General features: G+C 37.0%; 1 protein-coding gene across 2 annotated transcripts in view; it reads left to right on the top strand.

Moving 5' to 3' along the window:
- The window catches only part of LOC124299694 (protein Star-like), an 83,473-nt gene extending 62,477 nt beyond the window's left edge, over positions 1–20,996 (top strand). For both annotated transcript variants that reach the window (XM_046753098.1, XM_046753020.1), the window contains 2 exons: positions 16,935–19,962; positions 20,581–20,996. In XM_046753098.1, coding sequence (XP_046609054.1) covers positions 16,935–17,120 — 186 coding nt within the window. In that variant the 3' untranslated portion in view covers positions 17,121–19,962; positions 20,581–20,996. The remainder of the gene's footprint in view (positions 1–16,934; positions 19,963–20,580) is intronic.
- The last annotated feature ends 867 nt before the right edge of the window (positions 20,997–21,863 follow it).

Here is a 21,863-nt window from a genome sequence, read left to right as displayed (position 1 = left end):
TCTTGCGTTGATTTCGATGCTGATTCTTACGCGTATTTCATCAAACATTGAAATACCATTTCACGCTGTTTTCCGAAATGCCCAGTTTTTTTTTTTTTTTTTTTGTAGAACACTTCATAAAGTTACTGACGGAAACCGCAGCATTCATGAGTTGCCCGTGAATATTTGAGTAGTCGTATTGCTATTTCTCAAAATATTATAAGCTGCACTGGTACGAATGTACAATACAAACAAATTAGTAAACATCATTCCCTGTTATATATGTTACTTTTTTTTTGGAGCACTTGGTCTCTGCATTGCGTATGTATTCCTTGATAAAAATAATCTATATTAACAAAAAATGTCATATTGTGCAAAATTAAATAACCAAAAACATCAATATCAATTCTATCATATTTTCTTACTGTGCTTCACACGATTGAGAATGATAAGATATAAAAAATGTTCTCATGACTTGATTGTAAATAGTGTAGGCTATCAATTGGATATTGTCATACCCTTAACGCTCGCAAGATGATTGTGACTATTGTGGGCTATTGAGGAATATTATCGTAGTCTTAACGCTGATATGATAGTTTTTTACCAGTAGCAAAACAAGAGGAATTCTTGACACAAATTCCTACTAGCGACACTTACCGATATTCTAGCCATATTCAAACCCTTTTCTGTGATAACCTTACTACCTCTGTCACCGCGATCGACCCTTGCTGCTCCAACGTTTTATCAACCACAGGTCAAAATCGTGCTGCCTTACCAACAATCTGCTGGCATTTTTTGTTAACAACAGATCAAAATCATGCTGCCTCACCAACAATTCGTTCAGTCTTACTATCATTCCCTACCGACAGTCGAGGTATAGCGGAGACGCAAACCCTTCTCTCTGGGAGGTTTCACGTGCAATCGCGCTGCCAATATTAGGGATGTCCTGATCGACATAAAGTGGCTTCCGGTATGATATCAAACATCCTACATTCCACAATTTATAGTTCCACGAACTGTTGGTCGGTCAAGTCTATGGTGTGTCATGAACCACGTGACATTCTTTCCCCACGATAATAGTCCAAGTACTGTCTGTCGGTTCTGATATGATATCAACCCTGTGACATTATTTCCCATCAAGTTCCAATTCCAAATGAATGTGATGGAAAGCTGATGTTATAAAAGGTAGAAAAGCTGAAAACTTCAGCATCAGTCCGAAGTTGTTCTTCCGACAACTGAACAAGTATTTCACAAGAAGCGACCAGAACTGTCGATAAAAAAATATTACCGCATGTGCGGCAAATCAAGTTTAAATTTCATGGTCTTTCAAATAACTTTGACGATATACGTATTTAACTCAACCATCAGAACCATTGATTTGTCTAAAGTGAATGAACTTGCATGATTGGAGATATTCACCCGTCGCAAAAGCTGGCAGATCTTGAAGCTAACTCCAGTTACCAAGTCATTTAACCCTTAGCGGCCACATGGGGTAACACATCACCCCACGCTGAAAAACCTAGTTGTACAAGACATGTGGGTGTTTCAAGACTTCTAACCGGTTGTTTCATATTTGTTGAACAGTTCTTCAAAATTTTTAACGATTTTTATCGGCCAATTTATAGATGGCGTTCTAAAAACTGGTCATATATGTGAAAATTCAGCAAAAATGGTTGTGGCCACACTGGGGTGACTAGTTACCCCACGCTGAGAAAACGAACGCTCAAAGCGCCGCCACGCGTTTTTTCAGCTTCCTATGTAACGGAGTCACATTTCACACTTGTCTACCACAGGTAGATGTCGTTACTTGTATCGATTTCAAAGGTTTTAGACCTCTAATTTCACTTTTTCTGAACCTGGGGTAACTAGTTACCCCGTGTGGCCGCTAAGGGTTAAATTCGTCGAGTCAAGACGAAATTTGGAGACAAAATAGTGATGGATCGGGCAGACGCGTTTACGGTTTTCATCCCAAATCGACTAACGAAAGCTTTACACGAAGACTGAGAATTCTTCCAGAAGATGACGGCGTCTAGCAACCAGAGTCGGTTGCATCTGGCAAGGAACATCCGCGAAATGTCCACCTCCGATTTTGATGAACCTCGGTACGAATGTTAAGTACGCTAAAACAAGAGATACGTATTTTTTATATTGGCTGAAATTAATTTTTAGTGGGTGAATTACCCCCCAGAAATGCTATTTTTGACAATTCCTAACATATTGCATAATAGGGTCTACTGTACAGATTGCAGGAAAACTTGATTTCTAGGGGTTTTTGATGTTAACTCTTTCCAAATCTGAAGGCCAAATTAGAAAATTCAAAATAGCGGATCCAACATGGCCAACGTCAATGACGAAAAATCGATCGATTTTCACCGAAAGTCGGTGGAAGCTGTCTGACCACGAAAATTAGAAATTCGAAGCGACGCATTCAAAACGGCGGTAGAAAATCATCACAATATCTGCCATCTCTACGAAAATTGGTATCCATATTTATTTCAATCGAACCTGAATATTATAACGCATACATTTAAGAATTCTTCGAAACAGCGAAATAAGAATGAATAATTGATGTGTGTAAAGTTGGCCCAGCACTTTTCGAAAATAATGATTATAAAAATTGTGCTAACTTGTGCCGTCAATCCGCTTTTCCTAACTTCAAAGGATTCCCGAAAAATCACAAAAATCGAAAATCTGATAAGCCCAGCACTTTTGAGATAAAAAAAAAAATCGTGCCGGGTTGTGCTACATTTGTGCTAACTTTTGCCGTACTTAATTTTTTCGAAAAGTCCATGATTCACTAAGAAAAAAAAAAATTAATCGGGTTGCGAGAAATGGTGCGGGGTTGTGCCGCATTTGTGACAACTTATGCCATACTCTATTTTCCCAAACATTCGAGAAAAGTTGAAAGAATGCAGAAAAATCATCGAGAAAATTGAAAAATTGTTACACGGTTCGGATCTTTCGAGATTTTTGAATTTTTTTGATTGTGCTAGATGGTGCCATATTTGTGCCAACTTATGCCGTGCTCTATTTTCCGAAACATTCGAGAAAAGTTGAGGAAATCCAGAAAAATCATCGAGAAAATTGAAAAATTGACACACGGCTCGGATCTTTCGAGATTTTTAAATTTTTTCGATCGTGCTAGATTGTGCCATGCTGGTGCCAATTTGTGCCGTGCTCTATTTTCCCAAATATTCGAAAAAAGTTGAGAAAATCCAGAAAAATCATCGAGAAAATTGAAAAATTTACACACGGCTCGGATCTTTCGAGATTTTTGAATTTTTTCGATTGTGCTCGATTGTGCCATGTTTGTGCCAAGTTGTGCCGTGCTCCATTTTCCAAAGAATTCGAAAAAAATTCGAAGATGTTCGTTGTTGTACAGAATGGATTTTGCAATGATATACTGGAAATTGCCGATTGTGCCAGATTGTGCCGTGTTTGTACCAACTTATGCCGCCCTTTTTCAATGAGATTCACTTTAATTCAATCAAAGACCAATCGATATAATCTATTCCATTCGTATTTCATGAAAGGAAAGAATTTTGTTTAACGTTTTTTTCCAAACTCAGTTCTGTTAAAACTCTCATGTCATGTACACGTAGTTGTCGAATAAGTAAATTCATTTACAAATGTTATAAAGATATTGAAAGGAGTTTTTGATTGCTTTAATCGACTCAAATTTACAGTAAGCACATTAAAAATTTAGAAACCATTAGAGAACTGATTCCAATTTCAAACAAATTATTCAAAAGTATTTATCGCATCGGAACTCAGAAAAAATTCGAAATTTATTAGGCGCCAGATAATTTAAAATTAAAATAAATCCTCAATTCACCTATCATCCAGAAGAAACTAATCATGAGTCGAATGAAATTCTTTCCGGACAAAACTACGAAAAAGACCTGTGGCAACGTCTTTCAACAGTTTCACATTAATTAGTGAACGCTACCCAGGAAATTTTAATTAATAGGGACGAAACTACCAAATATTTTCAACGGAATTCAAAATAAAGTAAAAGGAGGAAGCATGTTGAGAGTGAACAGAAAAATGATTTATTAGAAAAATAGTGTCACTTGAAATTACACGCGAGACGTAAGATTTGTATTTCGTTCAAAATTCAGATCAACAACAAGTTTCGAACGATTCTGAGATTCAGGCCTGTAGAAGTTTGTATCCCTTTTGAATAAAATGTATACGGAATAAACTCCATTGGGGTCAGAATAAAGAACGTCACAATATCAGAAAATCTACCTTCGCACGTATGCAAAATATCGAACGCGCTCAACGACTAAATGAGAGAAGAAGACAAACAGTTAAATTTGGATTTTCGATACAGTGCACATTCGTGGAAGAATCACCTCTGAATAACTTATATCTACATTTTCCTGAATGAAAACGAATAAAAAATTAATTTCATCAAGCTTTATTTCCAACCTTGTTTCATAATTTGAGCTCTCTGTAAACGTTATGCTTTTCGGAGGTTAGATTTTTAATGCAACAAAATTTTCAGGATTTTTGAAAATTATTTTATTCCATTCGTCATACTGATTCAAAGTTATCGTGTCTTAATATCACACATCTTGTCTGGAAAACGCGGCTTACGCGTTGATCATACTTTCCTACCCGCTATATATGTGCCCCGAGGCGCTCGCCATCTAGCGCAGCGCTTGGCTACTTCGTAGGCGAGATTTCGATTGACGCCACTAGGCGGCGTCTTTTCCCGCGGTTAAAGCTATATGAGAAAGTAATTAGGTGTCGACGCGACTCGAAGTTTGTAGATACCGGTGTTGTATGTTGTTGGTTGGTAAAGTTGTTGATTGGCAAGGTTGTAAGGAAAAAAATAGGGTCGTTAAAAAAAAGAACGGTTGTCACACTTCATCTGATAAACCTCGTGATTTCAACAAATTCGTAGAATATTTTTGATTTCAGTCTATGGGTTGTCGATGAATATAGATTTCAATTCGTATTAAACTTAGCGAGAATGACTCCTGTAAAGGAATTGTTGAAACAGCTCCTGAGTCCTGAATATAGACACGTCCTCAATGATGACGGAGACCCGTTCCCCCTACAGCTTATGTGTATACGGAAATCAGTAAATTATTAGGAGAAGCAATGTCACCGAAATACATATACACTGTGATACTTCTAAACAGATACGGCATTCGTGACGCACTTCTTCAGTATCATAATTTACAACGGCCAATAAATATAACATCATCATCTATCGAGGATGATGAATCTTTCAATCGAACGAAAAAAGAGACAGACATTAATATTGTCATTAAAATACCGCTCAAAGTGTGGCACGATCTAGATTCTGAAAGAATTTTATACAAATCGATCGCTAAGGTCCAACGTAAGTACTCCACTTTGCGTCGTGGTAGATGGACAAACGCGGTATTTGAACTGGTGTTTAAAGTAACTAAATTACTTTGTCCCTTCACGTTTAAGCGGTGCACGGTTTCCGAAACCGGAATCTACGTTAGGGTGTACGCTTACTGTCCACATTGTAAGTGTACTTTGATAGGCATTATTGCTGATAAGCCTCCAAAAAATGCTGATGTTCAGATAGAATGTTGTGTATCAGGGTTCGATCCATCGATCGAACATGTTAAAAAACGCCTTCTGAACGGTGAAAAAAGAATCGAAGTGACAGAATCATTGGCAACTGGGTCGGCTACGATTTGGCGCAGAAATTATGCTAGGGATAACATGGATATGTATGACGGCGAACCTCCGAACCTCTATCGGCCAGCGACGTTGCGAAAAGGAAGGCAGGAAAGACGGGATAAATTTTTAAAAGTAAAAAGCACGTGTGCAATCACAAGTTTGACTAACATGAAATACACTGACTATGTGGGGTCTATACATGCTATAGGTCACGATCCATTCTTTGTCCACTATTGGACCCCCACACAAATGGCGGTGTATATAGATAACCATGATGTTTTATACATCTATGCCACGGGTTCATTGGTGAAGAAATTACTATTACCAAGTGGAGAACAAAGTCCACACATTTATCTTTACCAGGCACTGGTCGATACTGGGACGTATAAAATACCAGCCTTTCAAATGTTGAGCGCCGCCCAAAATGTAAATGCCATTCGGTATTGGCTTTTTGAATTTTTGAGAATTGGTGAAAAACAGAAATCCGGATTCCCTCTTCCATCAACAGTAGTATGCGACTTCAATAAAGCTTTGCTCGATGCCATTGCAAAGGCATTTGGTCAAAGCTCAAGTCTCAAGGCTTACTTGTCGACGTGCTATGCTCTACTTTCAAATAAATCTGGAATGAAGGTCCCTAAATGTTTCATACGGTTGGATATATGCCATTACATGCATTTCTTGTCGCGGTGGAAATTTTGTTCAACACTGAAAAACCCGGAAGTTAAAAAGTTTTATCTTTTTACCCTTGCATTGCTCACCAAACAAACAATCTTCGCTCGATTCGTGGAATTGGCAAAACGTATTGCCATTCTGTCCCTTAGCGTAGACGTAGGAAAAGATACCCTAGGAAAGGAGTTGCCAGTTGAACGTGCCCGCTGTATGATTACCGGGAAGATCAAAGGTCTCGTTGATTCAGAAATCCCCAAAGAACTTCCCCACAACGACGATTGTATTGACGAGTGTGAAACAACATTAGACGATTGTAACGTTGTGACCTGGGCTCATGGTTTAATAGATGATTGTCGCAATACGGTAGCATCGTCAAGCACAGGAGATCACCCAAACCCATATTACGTCCCAGAAATACGCAAAAAATTAAAGACTCTACTATACTACTTCCCATTGTATACAGGCGTAATGATAGGAGTTTTTGGATACGGTAAAATAAATCTGAGCTCAGCACCTGTGGAATCCGAAATGAACGATGTGAAGCAAATTATGTTGCGTAACGAATCTCGACCGATGAGGGCGGACAAGTATGTCGCTACTCATTTGTTGTCGTTCGACGGTCGAGCAAAGCTAGCTGTTGCATCTCGGGATTGGGCAATTCAAGATGACTGCCCGAAGAAAGATGCATCTAGCTCCATCCAGAGTATAAGAGAATCTGCGACGAGTTCAATTCTAATTCCCCCTGATGACTACAAAGTGCTGGTGGATAAGGTGCCGGCGTAGACTACAGCAGATACGAATGACAACTGCGCATCATACACCAGCACTACTCTTGACATAAACGCGGCCACAATCGGACAAAAAATAAGCCATGACTCTTCTCTCCTTGTTGATGAAAAACATGAATTGAATATCGAACACAACCGGAAGGATAAAAATCAATCACGTGGGGTGAAGCGAAAAACGTACCTAGATGCATGTCCAGAATTCGAACTAACCAACTTTTCAAAGAAAAGTCGTCTTGGCCTGGCTAATCTGGAAAATGGCAATATCTGCCCATCGATAAAGCAGAAAGAAAATAGACTTGTTGTCAAAAATACTTGCGGCTTTGACAGCATAACATCTACTCGTATACTGGCTGGAGCATTCGTAAACGAAACGTTTCACACAGAAATATCAAAATCCGAATCCGAGTTCATGCGTTTTTTACGAAATTTTCTGAAAGATGGTTCCAGTGCCAAAATTTACAAAGAAAGAGCTCTGCTGCTGAGTAAAGTGCAACAATTTGAAGCTACGCTTAAAGAAAACATGTTAACTATTGATTGTTATTCAAGCATTGGTAACGTAGCGCAGTACATGCTAGTAGATGATCCCAGCTACACGGAAATAAAAATATGCCACATTTGTTCTAACAAAACAATAAGGAAATCTATTATGGAATCATGGTTTGTGCAGGCTGGGCGATGCGATAGTAAACGGTATGCCGAATCACAAATCAGTGTGCTGTAACTAGGAGAAAGAAATAATTTTGATGTACGGATCGCAAATTGTAGTGGAATGTGATCCCACCGAGCTTGGTCTAAAAAAGAAATGCAACCTTGCTGACTTTGAAAAATGTATACAACTGAATGGGAAGTCCTTTTTGCTAGCCGGCGTGGTTGTACGTTATGGAGGACAGGGTAGAAGATCCGGGCATTACGTAGGATATTCATTTCAGGGAACAAAATGGCTTGAATTTGACAATACAAAACGTAAAATTGCGTCAAAATCTGAGTCATTTCCAGTTGACCCATTCCTAATTGTTTACACTTCAGCCTAATGCAACTCGTGCTCATACATTTCTTTGGCGGCCTTTAAAGATTTTACAGACAGTACTTCAGCGTAGTTGATGGTCATGTTCGAAAATAAGAACGACAACTGATCGGTCAGTTGAACACTGTAAAGAGTTGAGGAGTGCACATGAAATGTGATCTCTGACCGATGGAAGAAATGAGTAGGAAGTGTCAATAAATTTTCGTGCACATGGAAATTGAATCTAGAACTTTTCATATTTCCTTTTATATGTCTATGGTTGTAATATACGGCAGGCGATACGTGACCAATATTTTTCAACTCATATTTCGATTTTTAGTATTTATATCTCATTCTGTTGACAAGTAATCTCCGCTACGAATAATTACCGGTATTATACTTGGAGTTTTTTTCAAAAATAAATACGTAAAATGAAGCAACCGAAATTCCGAATGAATAATTATTCTTATTACTGGTAGGTACTATTTTACTACTTACATCAGGTTATTCGTGTCAAAGCGATAATATGATATTTAAAATATTTTTAACAAACAAGTTGTGGAATCCTAAATAAGCAACAAGTATTAAATATTCGTATACACTAATGGTTGTATAAAAAAGCCTCGGGATTTTATAATGTGGCATATTGTCTCATACATATAATATCATGTATCGGTATATCATTAGACAGCATCTCCAGAGATAACGTGAGACAAATTGAAATACAAAGGGTCAGTAAAAACTTTGTCGAAATGACAAAAAAAATACAAAAAAAAATCCCCCAAAAATACGAAAAAATACAAAAAAAAATAGAAAAAAAAAACAAGACGGAAAAGACAGTGCTTTTTTGTGTTACTTTTGAACACCTCACAGCCGTTTTGAATTATGCTATAAATTCGAAGTTAATACACAAAAAAATGAACTGAATTTTTTTGCTATCCTATAATTGAGAAACCTACCTAATGTTACTGTTTTGGACTCCCGGGAAAAAAATCTTTCCCTTGGAAGAAGAAAAAAGTGTAAATTGTGTCAAAAAAATTGAAAGATGATTTTTTTCCGCTAGAAGCGAACGAATTAAAAGACAACGAATTGCTATGATAAATATAGCACCCATGGTTTCCATGGTGAAGCAAGCCATGTAATGGAGCTATTTTGCCACTCCAGCCAGCCATTCGCAAAATGCCTTCGTCCTCAAATTTTGTGAGAATCGGATCGCATACATACAGCAATCTACCCGAGTTTGCCAAACCGAGTTGATTCAAAATTTCCACGAGAGGACAAATCAGAATTTCTTTTTTCTTGTACCTACTTTTCATCACGCACGCGATAGAAAAGTATTTGTTTCACATCGAAAACTACCTTCTCCAGTTCATAAATTTTCGATTTTTGGACCCTTTAGCTGACATCATACATGATTCTGAACGGAGGTACATACGTTGGTCTGTCTGTCTGTCTATGTCTCTGTCTGTCGGTTTGTCATAAATACAATTAGGCTTGGTGTTTTGGAGAACAGCTGCACGGATGAAATTATAAAGGATTATAGCTTGTGTTCTGACAGCGAAGAATTATGTTCAATCAAGATCGACTAACTGGTTGGGCGGTAAAGAAAATAAATGGTAATGAAAAGTCTAGGGAAACCTGGTTGACCAAATTTTCGTTTTAGAAATTAAATCAAAATTTTCTGTCAGGGGCATCAAGCGGATCCCCGCCATTCATAGGTTCTGGCAATTTTCAGTATATCATTGCAAAATCCATTCTGTACAACAACGAACATCTTCGAATTTTTTTCGAATTCTTTGGAAAATGGAGCACGGCACAAACATGGCACAATCTAGCACAATCGAAAAAATTCAAAAATCTCGACATATCTGAGCCGTGAGTCAATTTTTCAATTTTCTCGACGATTTTTCTGGACTTTCTCAACTTTTCTCGAATGTTTGGCAAAATAGAGCACGGCACAAGTTGGCACAAACATAGCACAATCTAGCACGATCGAAAAAATTCAAAAATTTCGAAAGATCCGAGCCGTGTGTCAATTTTTCAATTTTCTCGATGATTTTTCTGGACTTTCTCAACTTTTCTCGAATGTTTGGCAAAATAGAGCACGGCACAAGTTGCCACAAACATGGCACAATCTAGCACGATCGAAAAAATTCAAAAATCTCGCAAGATCCGAGCCGTGTGTCAATTTTTCAATTTTCTCGATGATTTTTCTGGACTTTCTCAACTTTTCTCGAATGTTTGGCAAAATAGAGCACGGCACAAGTTGGCACAAACATGGCACAATCTAGCACGATCGAAAAAATTCAAAAATTTCGAAAGATCCCAGCCGTGTGTCAATTTTTCAATTTTCTCGATGATTTTTCTGGACTTTCTCAACTTTTCTCGAATGTTTGGCAAAATAGAGCACGGCACAAGTTGGCACAAACATGGCACAATCTAGCACGATCGAAAAAATTCAAAAATTTCGAAAGATCCGGGCCGTGTGTCAATTTTTCAATTTTCTCGATGATTTTTCTGGATTTCTTCAGCTTTTCTCGGATGTTTGGGAAAATAGAGCACGGCACAAGTCGGCACAAACATGGCACAATCTAGCACGATCGAAAAAATTCAAAAATCTCGCAAGATCCGAGCCGTGTGTAAATTTTTCAATTTTCTCGATGATTTTTCTGGATTTTCTCAACTTTTCTTGAATGTTTGGCAAATAGAGCACGGCACAAGTTGGCACAAATGCGGTAGAACCCAGTACCATTTCTCTCAACCTGAGTAATTTTTTTTTTTTTCTTGTGAATCATGGACTTTTCGAAAAAATGAAGTACGGTGCAAGTTAGCACAAATGTAGCACAACCCGGTACAATTTTTTTTTTTTTATCTCAAAAGTGCTGGGCTTATCAGATTTTCGATTTTTGTGATTTTTCGGGAATCCTTTGAAGTTAGGAAAGGCGTATTGACGGCACAAGTTAGCACACTCTTAGCCCAACTCAGCACAATTTTTATAATTATTGTTTTCGAAAAGTGCTGCGCCAACTTCACACACATGAATAATTGATGTAACTTAAACTGACTACTGATAAAATAATTTGTGCGATGAAGTCATCACTATATAGCCTTCTAATAAGTTATTCATTGTCAGGTAATCAAAGTTGGGTAATCCTATTAACAATAAGCACAGATGTCGTAACCGCACGTTGTAAATTAATAGCGTGATGGTAAAATATGTTGCGGTATTTAATTAAGAATGCACCTGAAGGGTTCAGAGCTAGCGTTAACTAACTCATTACGTTGATAAGGCTCATTCTTCAATACCGTGAGATCTTGAAAATCAACCTTATTAACAATGAGCGTTAGGATCCTCTAGCTCTAAACTCTTCGTATAAGCATTCAATCAAACTGTCATTTATTGAATGCATACATGACATGCGAGATTAAGGGTATCCTTTCTATATACACTTATCTTGCGATAATATGTACGTGTTATATGTTTTGCATGTCAGTATGTGTAGGCGATAACTTGCTCAGACTGTATAAAATTACCTGGACGTTGGAAATAGGTATCATCGTCTTTCGTCAATTGACTGTTCTGTTTGGTTGACCAATGGCAATAATTAATGTAATCAGCGTATTAACCCTGCTGCTGGTAGAATTTGGTGGCGTTACGTCCGTGAAGGGGGTGTAAACCCTTACTCCCGAGTGGTAGGAATAAATAGGTTCGGCTTCGCTTTTATGTACTGGGACAACCGGAAGTTAGGATGAGTGTTGAATAAACTTGGGTATATTTGATATATCGATTATGTGTTTATTGCACAGCAGTTGTGATAGCAGTAGGAATGAAGTGGGCTGTGCGAAAAATATATAAAAGGTCTAGATGTGATGTTGTTAAGAGTTAGAATAGGAGTGTCTCCAGAGACGAAACGTACGGGTGCAGAAAAGGTGTGAGGATGTGGAAGAAAGGGAATGGAATTAGATGAGTAACGGCGATAGTGAGTAGCGGGACACTGGGTAGAGATAAGAAGACAGGGCAGAGACCAGGATATTAATATAAGAACTGTGGGAGAGTTAGCGAGTAGGAAAATAGTGAGAGGTGGTACAACGGACGTAACATTGGTCCAGGCAACGAGATTATAAGACTCAACCCAACGGAATTGCACCTCAAAGAATTACTACACACAATCATCACCAATTTTCTCGATGATTTATCTTTCCTCGTTCTGCATGAAACGAGATTAGAACTAGAGGACCCTGTCAGAGCAAGTGAAGCAGCAGCGACTGATATTGTTTGGCCTACGGTAGGTATAGCAAGCATACCAGTGCCAGAAAGCTGTACACCCGCTACAAAACCGCAGTGCATACCCGAAAAGAATTAATATATTTCGAGTATAAACAAGGAACTGTCGATTACTGGCAAAGCGAAAAAAGAAAACATCGAACTTTTGCAGTAGTTCAAAACAGGTTCAAGCGACTCAAGTCTGAACGGCAATTACGAAGATGGGCGGCACAAGTCGGAGCTGGTGGAACGCGTAAGGATAAGTTGATTCGGATTGCAAAATATACGTTTGTTTGATATGTTCGTGGCAGCAATGGAATCGAGATTAACAGTTCATGATGTGGATCTCCGACGTTGGGTATTACAAGCAAGGATCAAAGAAAACATGCCATGATTTTTACCCAGACATTCGTGGTTATGGACATTCAAACGAGCGCACCGAATTGTTTCCCGTAAGATCACAAAGCATATAACAAGGGCGAGCATCGCCCAAGAGCAGAACTTGAATGAGCAGTGCGAAAGTTTCGTAAAGCGACTTATCGAACAATATGGACCACAAAATGTATTCAACGCGAATCAAAGTGGCTTCCATTTGGAGATACATTCCGGGCGAACGTTAGCTCCTGTCAGCCAGAAAAAGATTGAAACTGTGGTACAATCGGTATCTTCGACGACTCACAGTTATACTACATACAGCCTGCTATATCTGCTGATGGAACGCTGCTATCTCCTCTTCTTGTAGTATTGGAGGAATCGAATGGGGTATTAGGACCCAGAGTGAGAGAAACTATGTTCAGATCACCTAATATTTACATTATGACTTCCAAGTCTGGAAAGCTTACGAAAGATCATATGCAAACTTAGCTTCGGGAAGTGTATCTTCCCAATACAGGTAATGCAAGCATCCTATTACTTGATTCATGAAGTGGACAATCCGAGTGCAGTGTTCAGGAAGCAGTACCGGATGATGGATAATTGAAGCTGATGACCATTCCAAAAGGGACTACAGGGCACATTCAATCGTTGGACGTATATGGGTTTCGTGTGTGGAAAAATTTCGTAAGACGTCTTTACGACATGGTGACCGTTCTGGGCTATGATATCAATCTTCACCTACGAGATAATATTCTCAAGATACAATCTCTGACGCATAACCAATTTTCGTTTCCGCGATTTTTAAACTTATTCAAATATTCATGGCACAAAAGTGGATACGTGGATACTAGATCGCCCCGTTTTCAAAGTCCATCAGAATTCTGTTTCGAAACAGACTCGACATTACAGTGTCATATATGTGGCGAGGTCGCAATAATCAAGTACGCTTGGTGTAGAAAACCACTTTGTTGGAAACGCTTTTTTAGAGAATTTCATTATTGCCGTGACTTTATTCCGTAGCGGAGCTATTCATATCAACAAGGGTTGTTACGATGAAAACAACAAAATATAACCATCATTGTATATGTAGGAATTCACTATGGTTGTACCGTTCAAATAAAATTATATACGATTACCATTTCGGTACAATGTTACAGGTGGTACGAATAAAGAAATTCGGAATCATGATACTCCTGCTATCGTTTCATCCCGCCATTGAACCAGAAATGGATGGGTTCTGAAGTACTCCAGAAACGGATATGACTACCAATTTTCGTAGAGATGGCGGATATTGTAATGATTTTTTAAAGCCGTTTTGAATTCGTCGCTTTGAATGTCGAATTTTAGGGTTCAGATCCATGATCAGCGACCTCGAAAACAGCATTCACCGACTTCCTGTGAAAATTTATCGATTTTTCGTTACTGACGTCGGCCGTGTTGGATTCGACATTTTGAATTTTGTAATTTGGCCTTCAGATTTGAAAAGAGTAACATCAAAAACCCCTAGAAATCAAGTTTTCCTGCAATCTGTACATTAGACCCTATTATGCAATGTATTAGGAATTGTCAAAAATTGCATTTCAGGGGAGTAGTTCACCTCCTTAAAATTAATTACAGCCGATGTAAAAAAATACGTTTCTCTTATTTTAGCATACTTAACATTCTCACGAAGTTACATCAAAATCGGAAGCGGACACTTTGCGGATGTTCCTTGTGGGTAGACATTATAGTCAACTTGAATTCATCTACATGTAGAGAAATTAAAAAAAAAATCTTATACGACGTCTGTATTCAAACATACTTCTTGTATGAAATAAACGATCAAAATTATATGCGTTTGTTACAAAGTGTTAAGATTTGCTATCACCACACTCTTAGCTTACGATACGTATAAAAAAACAGGTAAAAATTACATTCATACATTTGATTTTTATCTCAAGTCTTGATTGACTGTACGTTATGAAAAGAATTGTGGGTTTCCATTACTACAAAACCTCTTATGTAAATAAATAATTCAATCAATAAGGGTATGTAGGTACATTCCTTTTCTTCGTAATTGAACATTTCTTTTTTCACATAATGGCACATTTCATATCAATTTGTAATATAAAATGACCCCTTTTGATTTTTGTACTTCTCTACATAATACAAATACGCATTGAAAAGATGAACAATAATCTTTTAAATGTTGAAACCAAGTGTTACCTTGTGACACGTATCTGAGAAATGGGATTTCAGCAGTAGTGGTACATTGATTTTTGCGATTCACACAAACTCAAATCTGATAGATCTATGAGACGAAGTTTTTGTATACCTAATCGCTTATCTATTTTCTATGAAATTTACCACACCCAGTCTGAAAAAAATGGGTTTCTCCGATGAAGTGCAATTTTTACTGGTCATACGCGTGAGACATTCGTCACACACAAGTAGCTGAGTCGATTTGTCTAAAATTTATGCACAGTATGCCTTTTTCAATCCTAAAGATCGTCCATAAATTCCAAAGTGAGCTGATTCGCAGTTCTGAATTTACAAGTGACAATGTACATGTCACTATGAAATTTTTTGACCACGCAAACTGTATCTTGGCGATACAGCCATAATAGAAACATTATGATAGATATCATGATATGCAATAGAACCCAATACGCTGATGACGACAATGACAAACACGATGACAAAGACGATAATGACTACCAACACCCGCCATACCTGTCCCCAGAACCCTTTTTGGCTTATGCTGGATAAGAGGGAGTGGATGACTCAGTAACCATCGTTATGCGGCTGCAGCAGACTTGAAACTGAACTATTTCTCGATAGCTGTATCGAAGTAAATTTTAAACCGAAGAGAAATATCAAAGAAAAAGGTGTATTGAATCAATGAATTTCACGAGAGGATACTTCAGTGCGACCATTTTGGTGCGAGCCATTGGGGTGCGTCATAAAAATATACATCGAATTATATATTTTTTTGAATATTGTGATAATATACGTGTGCTGAAATAATGGATTCGATAAATACGAAAGGTGTAGTTAAACATAGACTATAGACAATCAACAGAGTTTGAAAACGTTTAGCTTCCCGCTTTCAGGCGCGACAACTCCCAACATACCGTCTTGCTTGATTGCTCCGGTTCCTTCCTCTTGTCTTTGATACCTTCAAATACCCTCTTGGAGACCGGCTCGAGCGCTAGCCTCTATTGTACCTCACACGTACAAATTTGGGAATTTATTTAAAATACGAGTTCATTAAGTCACTAGGGATTCGAGATTGGAATCAATTATGTCCCGTTAAAAACACGCCTGTACGACCAAGAATACGACGATAATAAAAGTGGGGTGAGATAAATGCTACGTGTTTCTGTGGTTGTTGAGCGGTCATTCAAAAATATGTACCAGATTTTAACCATACACGTAAGTTTAAAATTTTTTTTATGTTATACATATCGTAGCAGCGTCGCGTGAACAGGCAAGATTACAGAATAGGAGGATTTAAGTTCAAGTACCATGCGCTGGTCAGGACCTGAACGGCAACTCGCGAAAATTGTAGCATGGGTCACGTCGTTCAGGTGTCAAATCGGCAAGCTGCAAGGCTTGAACTCGTTCAAGCTACATCTCGGCAAGGTCTTCCGCAGTTTTCTTTGCCCCCTTCGTAAATGCAGGTGTTTCTATCAAACATGTTGAAACGGCTGCAGACGCATGAATAGGTGGTACCTTTCCGGACATACTCGAAAGGGTATGTCTCTATATGTAATATCGACTTTTCAAAAACCACTGATGCAAATCGGTAAACGTGGTTATGTTTTTTTTTGACATATTGACCAGCGAAATATCGCACCTTTGCAGACCAACCGCAGTAGCGTAGCGCGTATATGAGGACTGTAACGTAGCATTTCTCGAGCTAATCGAGTAGCGGTCCGGAAGGTATTTCGGCAGCGGTCTGGCTAGCTTAGTGGTCAGAGCAGTCGCCCGAAAACCGAAAGGTGCCGGGTTTGAATTTCGGTCCAGTCCAAACCGTGAAACATTTTTTCCGAACCCACTGTAAATGCAGGTCGCAGGACATACTCGAAAGGGTATGGCGGGTTTCAACGTAATTAGTGTTATTATTACAGGGAAGATTTCTTGTGTAGTAAAATTGTCTTTAATAATCGCAACCGACCTAACGTAATTTAAATGAACCTTTCAGGTGCTGGATACGATTCCGAGGGAAATGCCGCGAATTTCCGTCTTATCTATTCAATGGAGCCCGCATCACAACGAGGTGGAAACAAAACATTTAATTCAAAAGCTGACCGAGCGAAGGTACAAACACTTTCACACAACGGAGACTGGAAAGATGATATTTCTTTACAATAGACTACTCAAAATTTAAATAGAAATTATTATAGAAGGCTTTCAAGCCGTGGAATTTGATCATGAATCTAGACCAGAATGAGAAACTGATTCATACGCTTTCCCATACCAAATAAGCGAAAGTCATACTTTTCAATTGATCTTTCTAGAAACGGATATATTATCCACGCATGATGGAAGAAGTATACATCTGATTGTGAGTTATGCAAAATTGTGTGAGCAAAATTCTTATCGACTCAAGTTTTCGAATTTGACTGTTTAGAAATTTTGTTTTTAATATTTTGTCTTACATAAGGATTTTGAGTTCCTGCAAACGGGATAATATTAAAGTGATTGCGTAGACGTTTCAGTGTGATTCGCATATGGGTCTATCGTTGTCAAATTGAAAAATCAAAAACCCTTATCATGTTTCTTTTTCATTGGCAATTTTCCGTATGGTAGTATTACCTCTGATTTTCTGTCGTCATGTTTTCAGATTTATTTTTGAACCGTTGGTGAATTATAAATTTCTTTGAGTTAAAAATGACGCCTACACCAATTATCTTGGGAAAATTTATAAGAATCTATCATTCATGACAAACATTTACCAACAAGATTAAAACTGGTGAATCTCTTAGTGTTTTATTCAAATTTTATCATATTTAGTACTTCAGTGATGAGGGTGACCCATAAGAATAAAGAAATATCACCATGAAAATAATCATATTAGAAAAGAATGTACTATAGCAAAATTTTCTTTCTTTCTTCTGTTGTAATTGATTTTTAACAATAGTAAATGACGTATATGTCACATCGCAAAAAAATACAGATTTTTTTTCATCCCTACGTGTGCGAAAAATAGCCTTGAACAAATTTTTCCCAGGTGGCGAACAGCGTGAGTGAAAATATAGGTGGCCAACGAAATGATAATTATAGGTATTTAAATTATGATATTCTTTACGTCACAATATTTTGATTACGTATTACCGTAACTGGGCACATGTAGTGAAAAAATGTTTCTAAAAAGATTGAGGTTACCAGACATACTCTTACATACGAAAGTGTTTACATATTAGGTATTTCATGCTAACTCGACAGGCGATTGACCGTGGTAACGTTTTATTTCGCTGATTTTTTGTGTCTTTCAGTACCAATTCAAACTAGTCTCTACAACTTTTTTAGATTGTTCTCCAATCGCATCTTTAGCGATCAATTTTTCAAAACTTTTGACTTGAAGGTCTTTAAACTTCGAATGAAAATTTGAGCTTAGGCTATAGAATAACGTAATTTTTTTCTTTAACGCACGAACAGTACGATGGTATGAAACGAAATATACGGTACGGTCTGGTTGAATTCGGGCAAACTGCGTACCTACTAATGTTGATCGAAATCTGTCAATTCTTTTGCGTATGTGGTACCTATATGTAATTTTTTTTAAAGTCGCGCCCCTTGAAGCGACATGTGTCAAATTTAAAATTAAATTTCAAGTCAGAGTGCTAAAGGGAGCTTAGTGATTTTTGGTTTTTTTTTTATCGATTTTGGAAAAACCAATTTTCAAGTGGAAATTATCATCTTCAAAACACTTTCATCAAATTTGTCGCATGGTTATTTTTTTGCGGGATTATTGACCATTAAAAAATAAAGTGTTTCAAAAATTGATCAAATATAACAGGCGAGCAAATCATAAGTATATCATGTATGTAAGTTAGAAGTTCGTGACTGTATTGGTTATATGATTAAAATTTCGTTGGTATCGACAGTCAGTGATGAAAAGATGCAGTTCATAGAGAATGATGTCTTTATTACGACGTTTCGGTAGGACCCCGCTTGCCATCATCAGGTTTCTTAAAAATTTTAAAAAGAAAACAAAAAATAATATATATATAAATTTTACAGATATAAATTTAACAATTAACACTTTCAATTAAAATTATTACACATAAATGCCTCCAATTAATTATTATTGTTAGGTTGTCATAAGATGATAAAATATTACACAGTCACATTTTTAGACATTCCTTAGCTTACTAGTTGTTGCTTACATAGTGTTTCAGAAGGAAGTGACTATCCGTCTGTCATTCCGACCCCCTTAATGTTAATTATAACAACAATGATCTAATGTCATAGACTTGTATAGATGGTTATTGTTGAGCTGGCACTTTGTTTATATGACCTTTCTTACATATGTTTTTTGCGACTTATAAAATATCTACGTAAAGGTGACTTGGATTGTCAATCTCAGTTCTTTTGTTTATAGTATTATTTGTTGATATGTGTATCATTTCTTTTATAATTCTTTTGTGCCAGTTTGTCTCTTTGTCTAATATTATAACATTTTCAAAATTGAACTTGTGTCCTTCAACCAATGCATGATACGCTAATGCCGATTTGTCTGGATCATGTGTTTTGATATCGTATTTATGATTAGCGATCCTTTTTTTTAAGTGTTGCGAAGATTGGCCTATGTAGCATTTTTTGCAATCTGTGCAATTGATCTTATAAATAATATTGGTTTGTTCAAGCGCAGGTGTTTTTGATTTTAAACATGCAAATAAATTATTTAGAGTGTTGGTGATTTTATATGACACATTGATCTTTTCCTTACGCACTATGTCTTTTATGTTCTGCGACAGGCCTTCAATAAAGAGAATGGATCCTATACATTTTTCATTGTTGTTTGCACAATTATCATCATTATAGCTGTTGTAATGCTTATCTATTCTTAGTTCTTGCAGATGTCTAATTAATGTTTTGGGGTAGCCATTTTTCTTTAGTGTTTCCCGTACTAAGTTTAGATTTCCTGTTCTAAACTACCCATTTGACAATGTAATGCTTCTATCCAGTAAACCTATCGCAACACTTTTTTTACATTGTAGCGGGTGGTGCGAGTAAAAATTTATATACCTAGCAGACCAAGTTTGTTTATGGTACCAATCCGTTTGTAATATTCCCTTATTATTAATTACCCACTTATCAAGAAAACTAATTCTCTTATTCTCTTCTAGTTCATGTGTGAAATTGATGCGTCGATGAAATAAATTAAACGCGTCCACTAGTTTTATCACTTATATCATCCACATACCTCTTGTAAAACGTTAATTTAAAGGGTAATGAGTTTTTGACCGACTGTCCTAGGGTTTCCATGACCAAATTAGCTGCAACCGAACTGATAGGTGACTCCACGGCTACACCATAGATTTGCTTATAGAAACTATTCTCATGTACAAAATATGTGGAATTCAAACATATATCCACCGCTTTTACGAACTCGATTTTTGGAATAGCAGTATGTTTTGATATATATGCCCAGTTTTTCTTAATAGAGGCTATAACTAGGTTGGTCGGAATATTTGTATGTAGAGATGTTACATCTAACGATAAAAGAGAGTGATCTTTGGAGATGTTAATTCCTCTTATCTCTTTCGCAAAGGACCAAGAATCTTTAACGTGGTATTCAGTTTTACCTAAAATATTGGATAAGATTCCTGAGCATACTTTAGATATCTTATATGTGGGAGAGTTTATGTTTGACACAATCGGTCTGAGAGGATGATCTTTTTTGTGCACCTTAGGTTGAAAATATATTTTTAGTGGTAATGCGTTATGTGTTTTAAGCATTCTACATGTCTGGTCACTTATCCCCCCCTTTTTCGCTGTATTATTAATTATATAGTTAGTTTGTTTCTCAATTATATTGATCATATCCTTACATACGTATACGTACTTTTCATACGTATTGGTGTCGTTGAGTATTTCATTCGCTTTTTGGTTATAATCTTCTCTAAAAAAAAAAAAAAATTTACTCACACCACCCGCTACAATATAAAAAAAAGTGTTGCGATAGGTTTACTGGATAGAAGCATTACATTGTCAAATGGGTAGTTTAGAACAGGAAATCTAAACTTAGTACGGGAAACGCTAAAGAAAAATGGCTACCCCAAAACATTAATTAGACATCTGCAAGAACTAAGAATAGATAAACATTACAACAGCTATAATGATGATAATTGTGCAAACAACAATGAAAAATGTATAGGATCCATTCGCTTTATTGAAGGCCTGTCGCAGAACATAAAAGACATAGTGCGTAAGGAAAAGATCAATGTGTCATATAAAATCACCAACACTCTAAATAATTTATTTGCATGTTTAAAATCAAAAACACCTGCGCTTAAACAAACCAATATTATTTATAAGATCAATTGCAGAGATTGCAAAAAATGCTACATAGGCCAATCTTCGCAACATTTAAAAAAAAGGATCGCTAATCATAAATACGATATCAAAACACATGATCCAGACAAATCGGCATTAGCGTATCATGCATTGGTTGAAGGACACAAGTTCAATTTTGAAAATGTTATAATATTAGACAAAGAGACAAACTGGCACAAAAGAATTATAAAAGAAATGATACACATATCAACAAATAATACTGTAAACAAAAGAACTGAGATTGACAATCCAAGTCACCTTTACGTAGATATTTTATAAGTCGCAAAAAACATATGTAAGAAAGGTCATATAAACAAAGTACCAGCTCAACAATAACCATCTATACAAGTCTATGACATTAGTTCATTGTTGTTATAATTAACATTAAGGGGGTCGGAATGACAGACGGATAGTCACTTCCTTCTGAAACACTATGTAAGCAACAACTAGTAAGCTAAGGAATGTCTAAAAATGTGACTGTGTAATATTTTATCATCTTATGACAACCTAACAATAATAATTAATTGGAGGCATTTATGTGTAATAATTTTAATTGAAAGTGTTAATT

The sequence above is a fragment of the Neodiprion virginianus genome, chromosome 1, assembly GCF_021901495.1.
Source record: "Neodiprion virginianus isolate iyNeoVirg1 chromosome 1, iyNeoVirg1.1, whole genome shotgun sequence".
NCBI lineage: Eukaryota > Metazoa > Arthropoda > Insecta > Hymenoptera > Diprionidae > Neodiprion > Neodiprion virginianus.
This window is presented reverse-complemented; position numbering and strand designations above follow the sequence as displayed.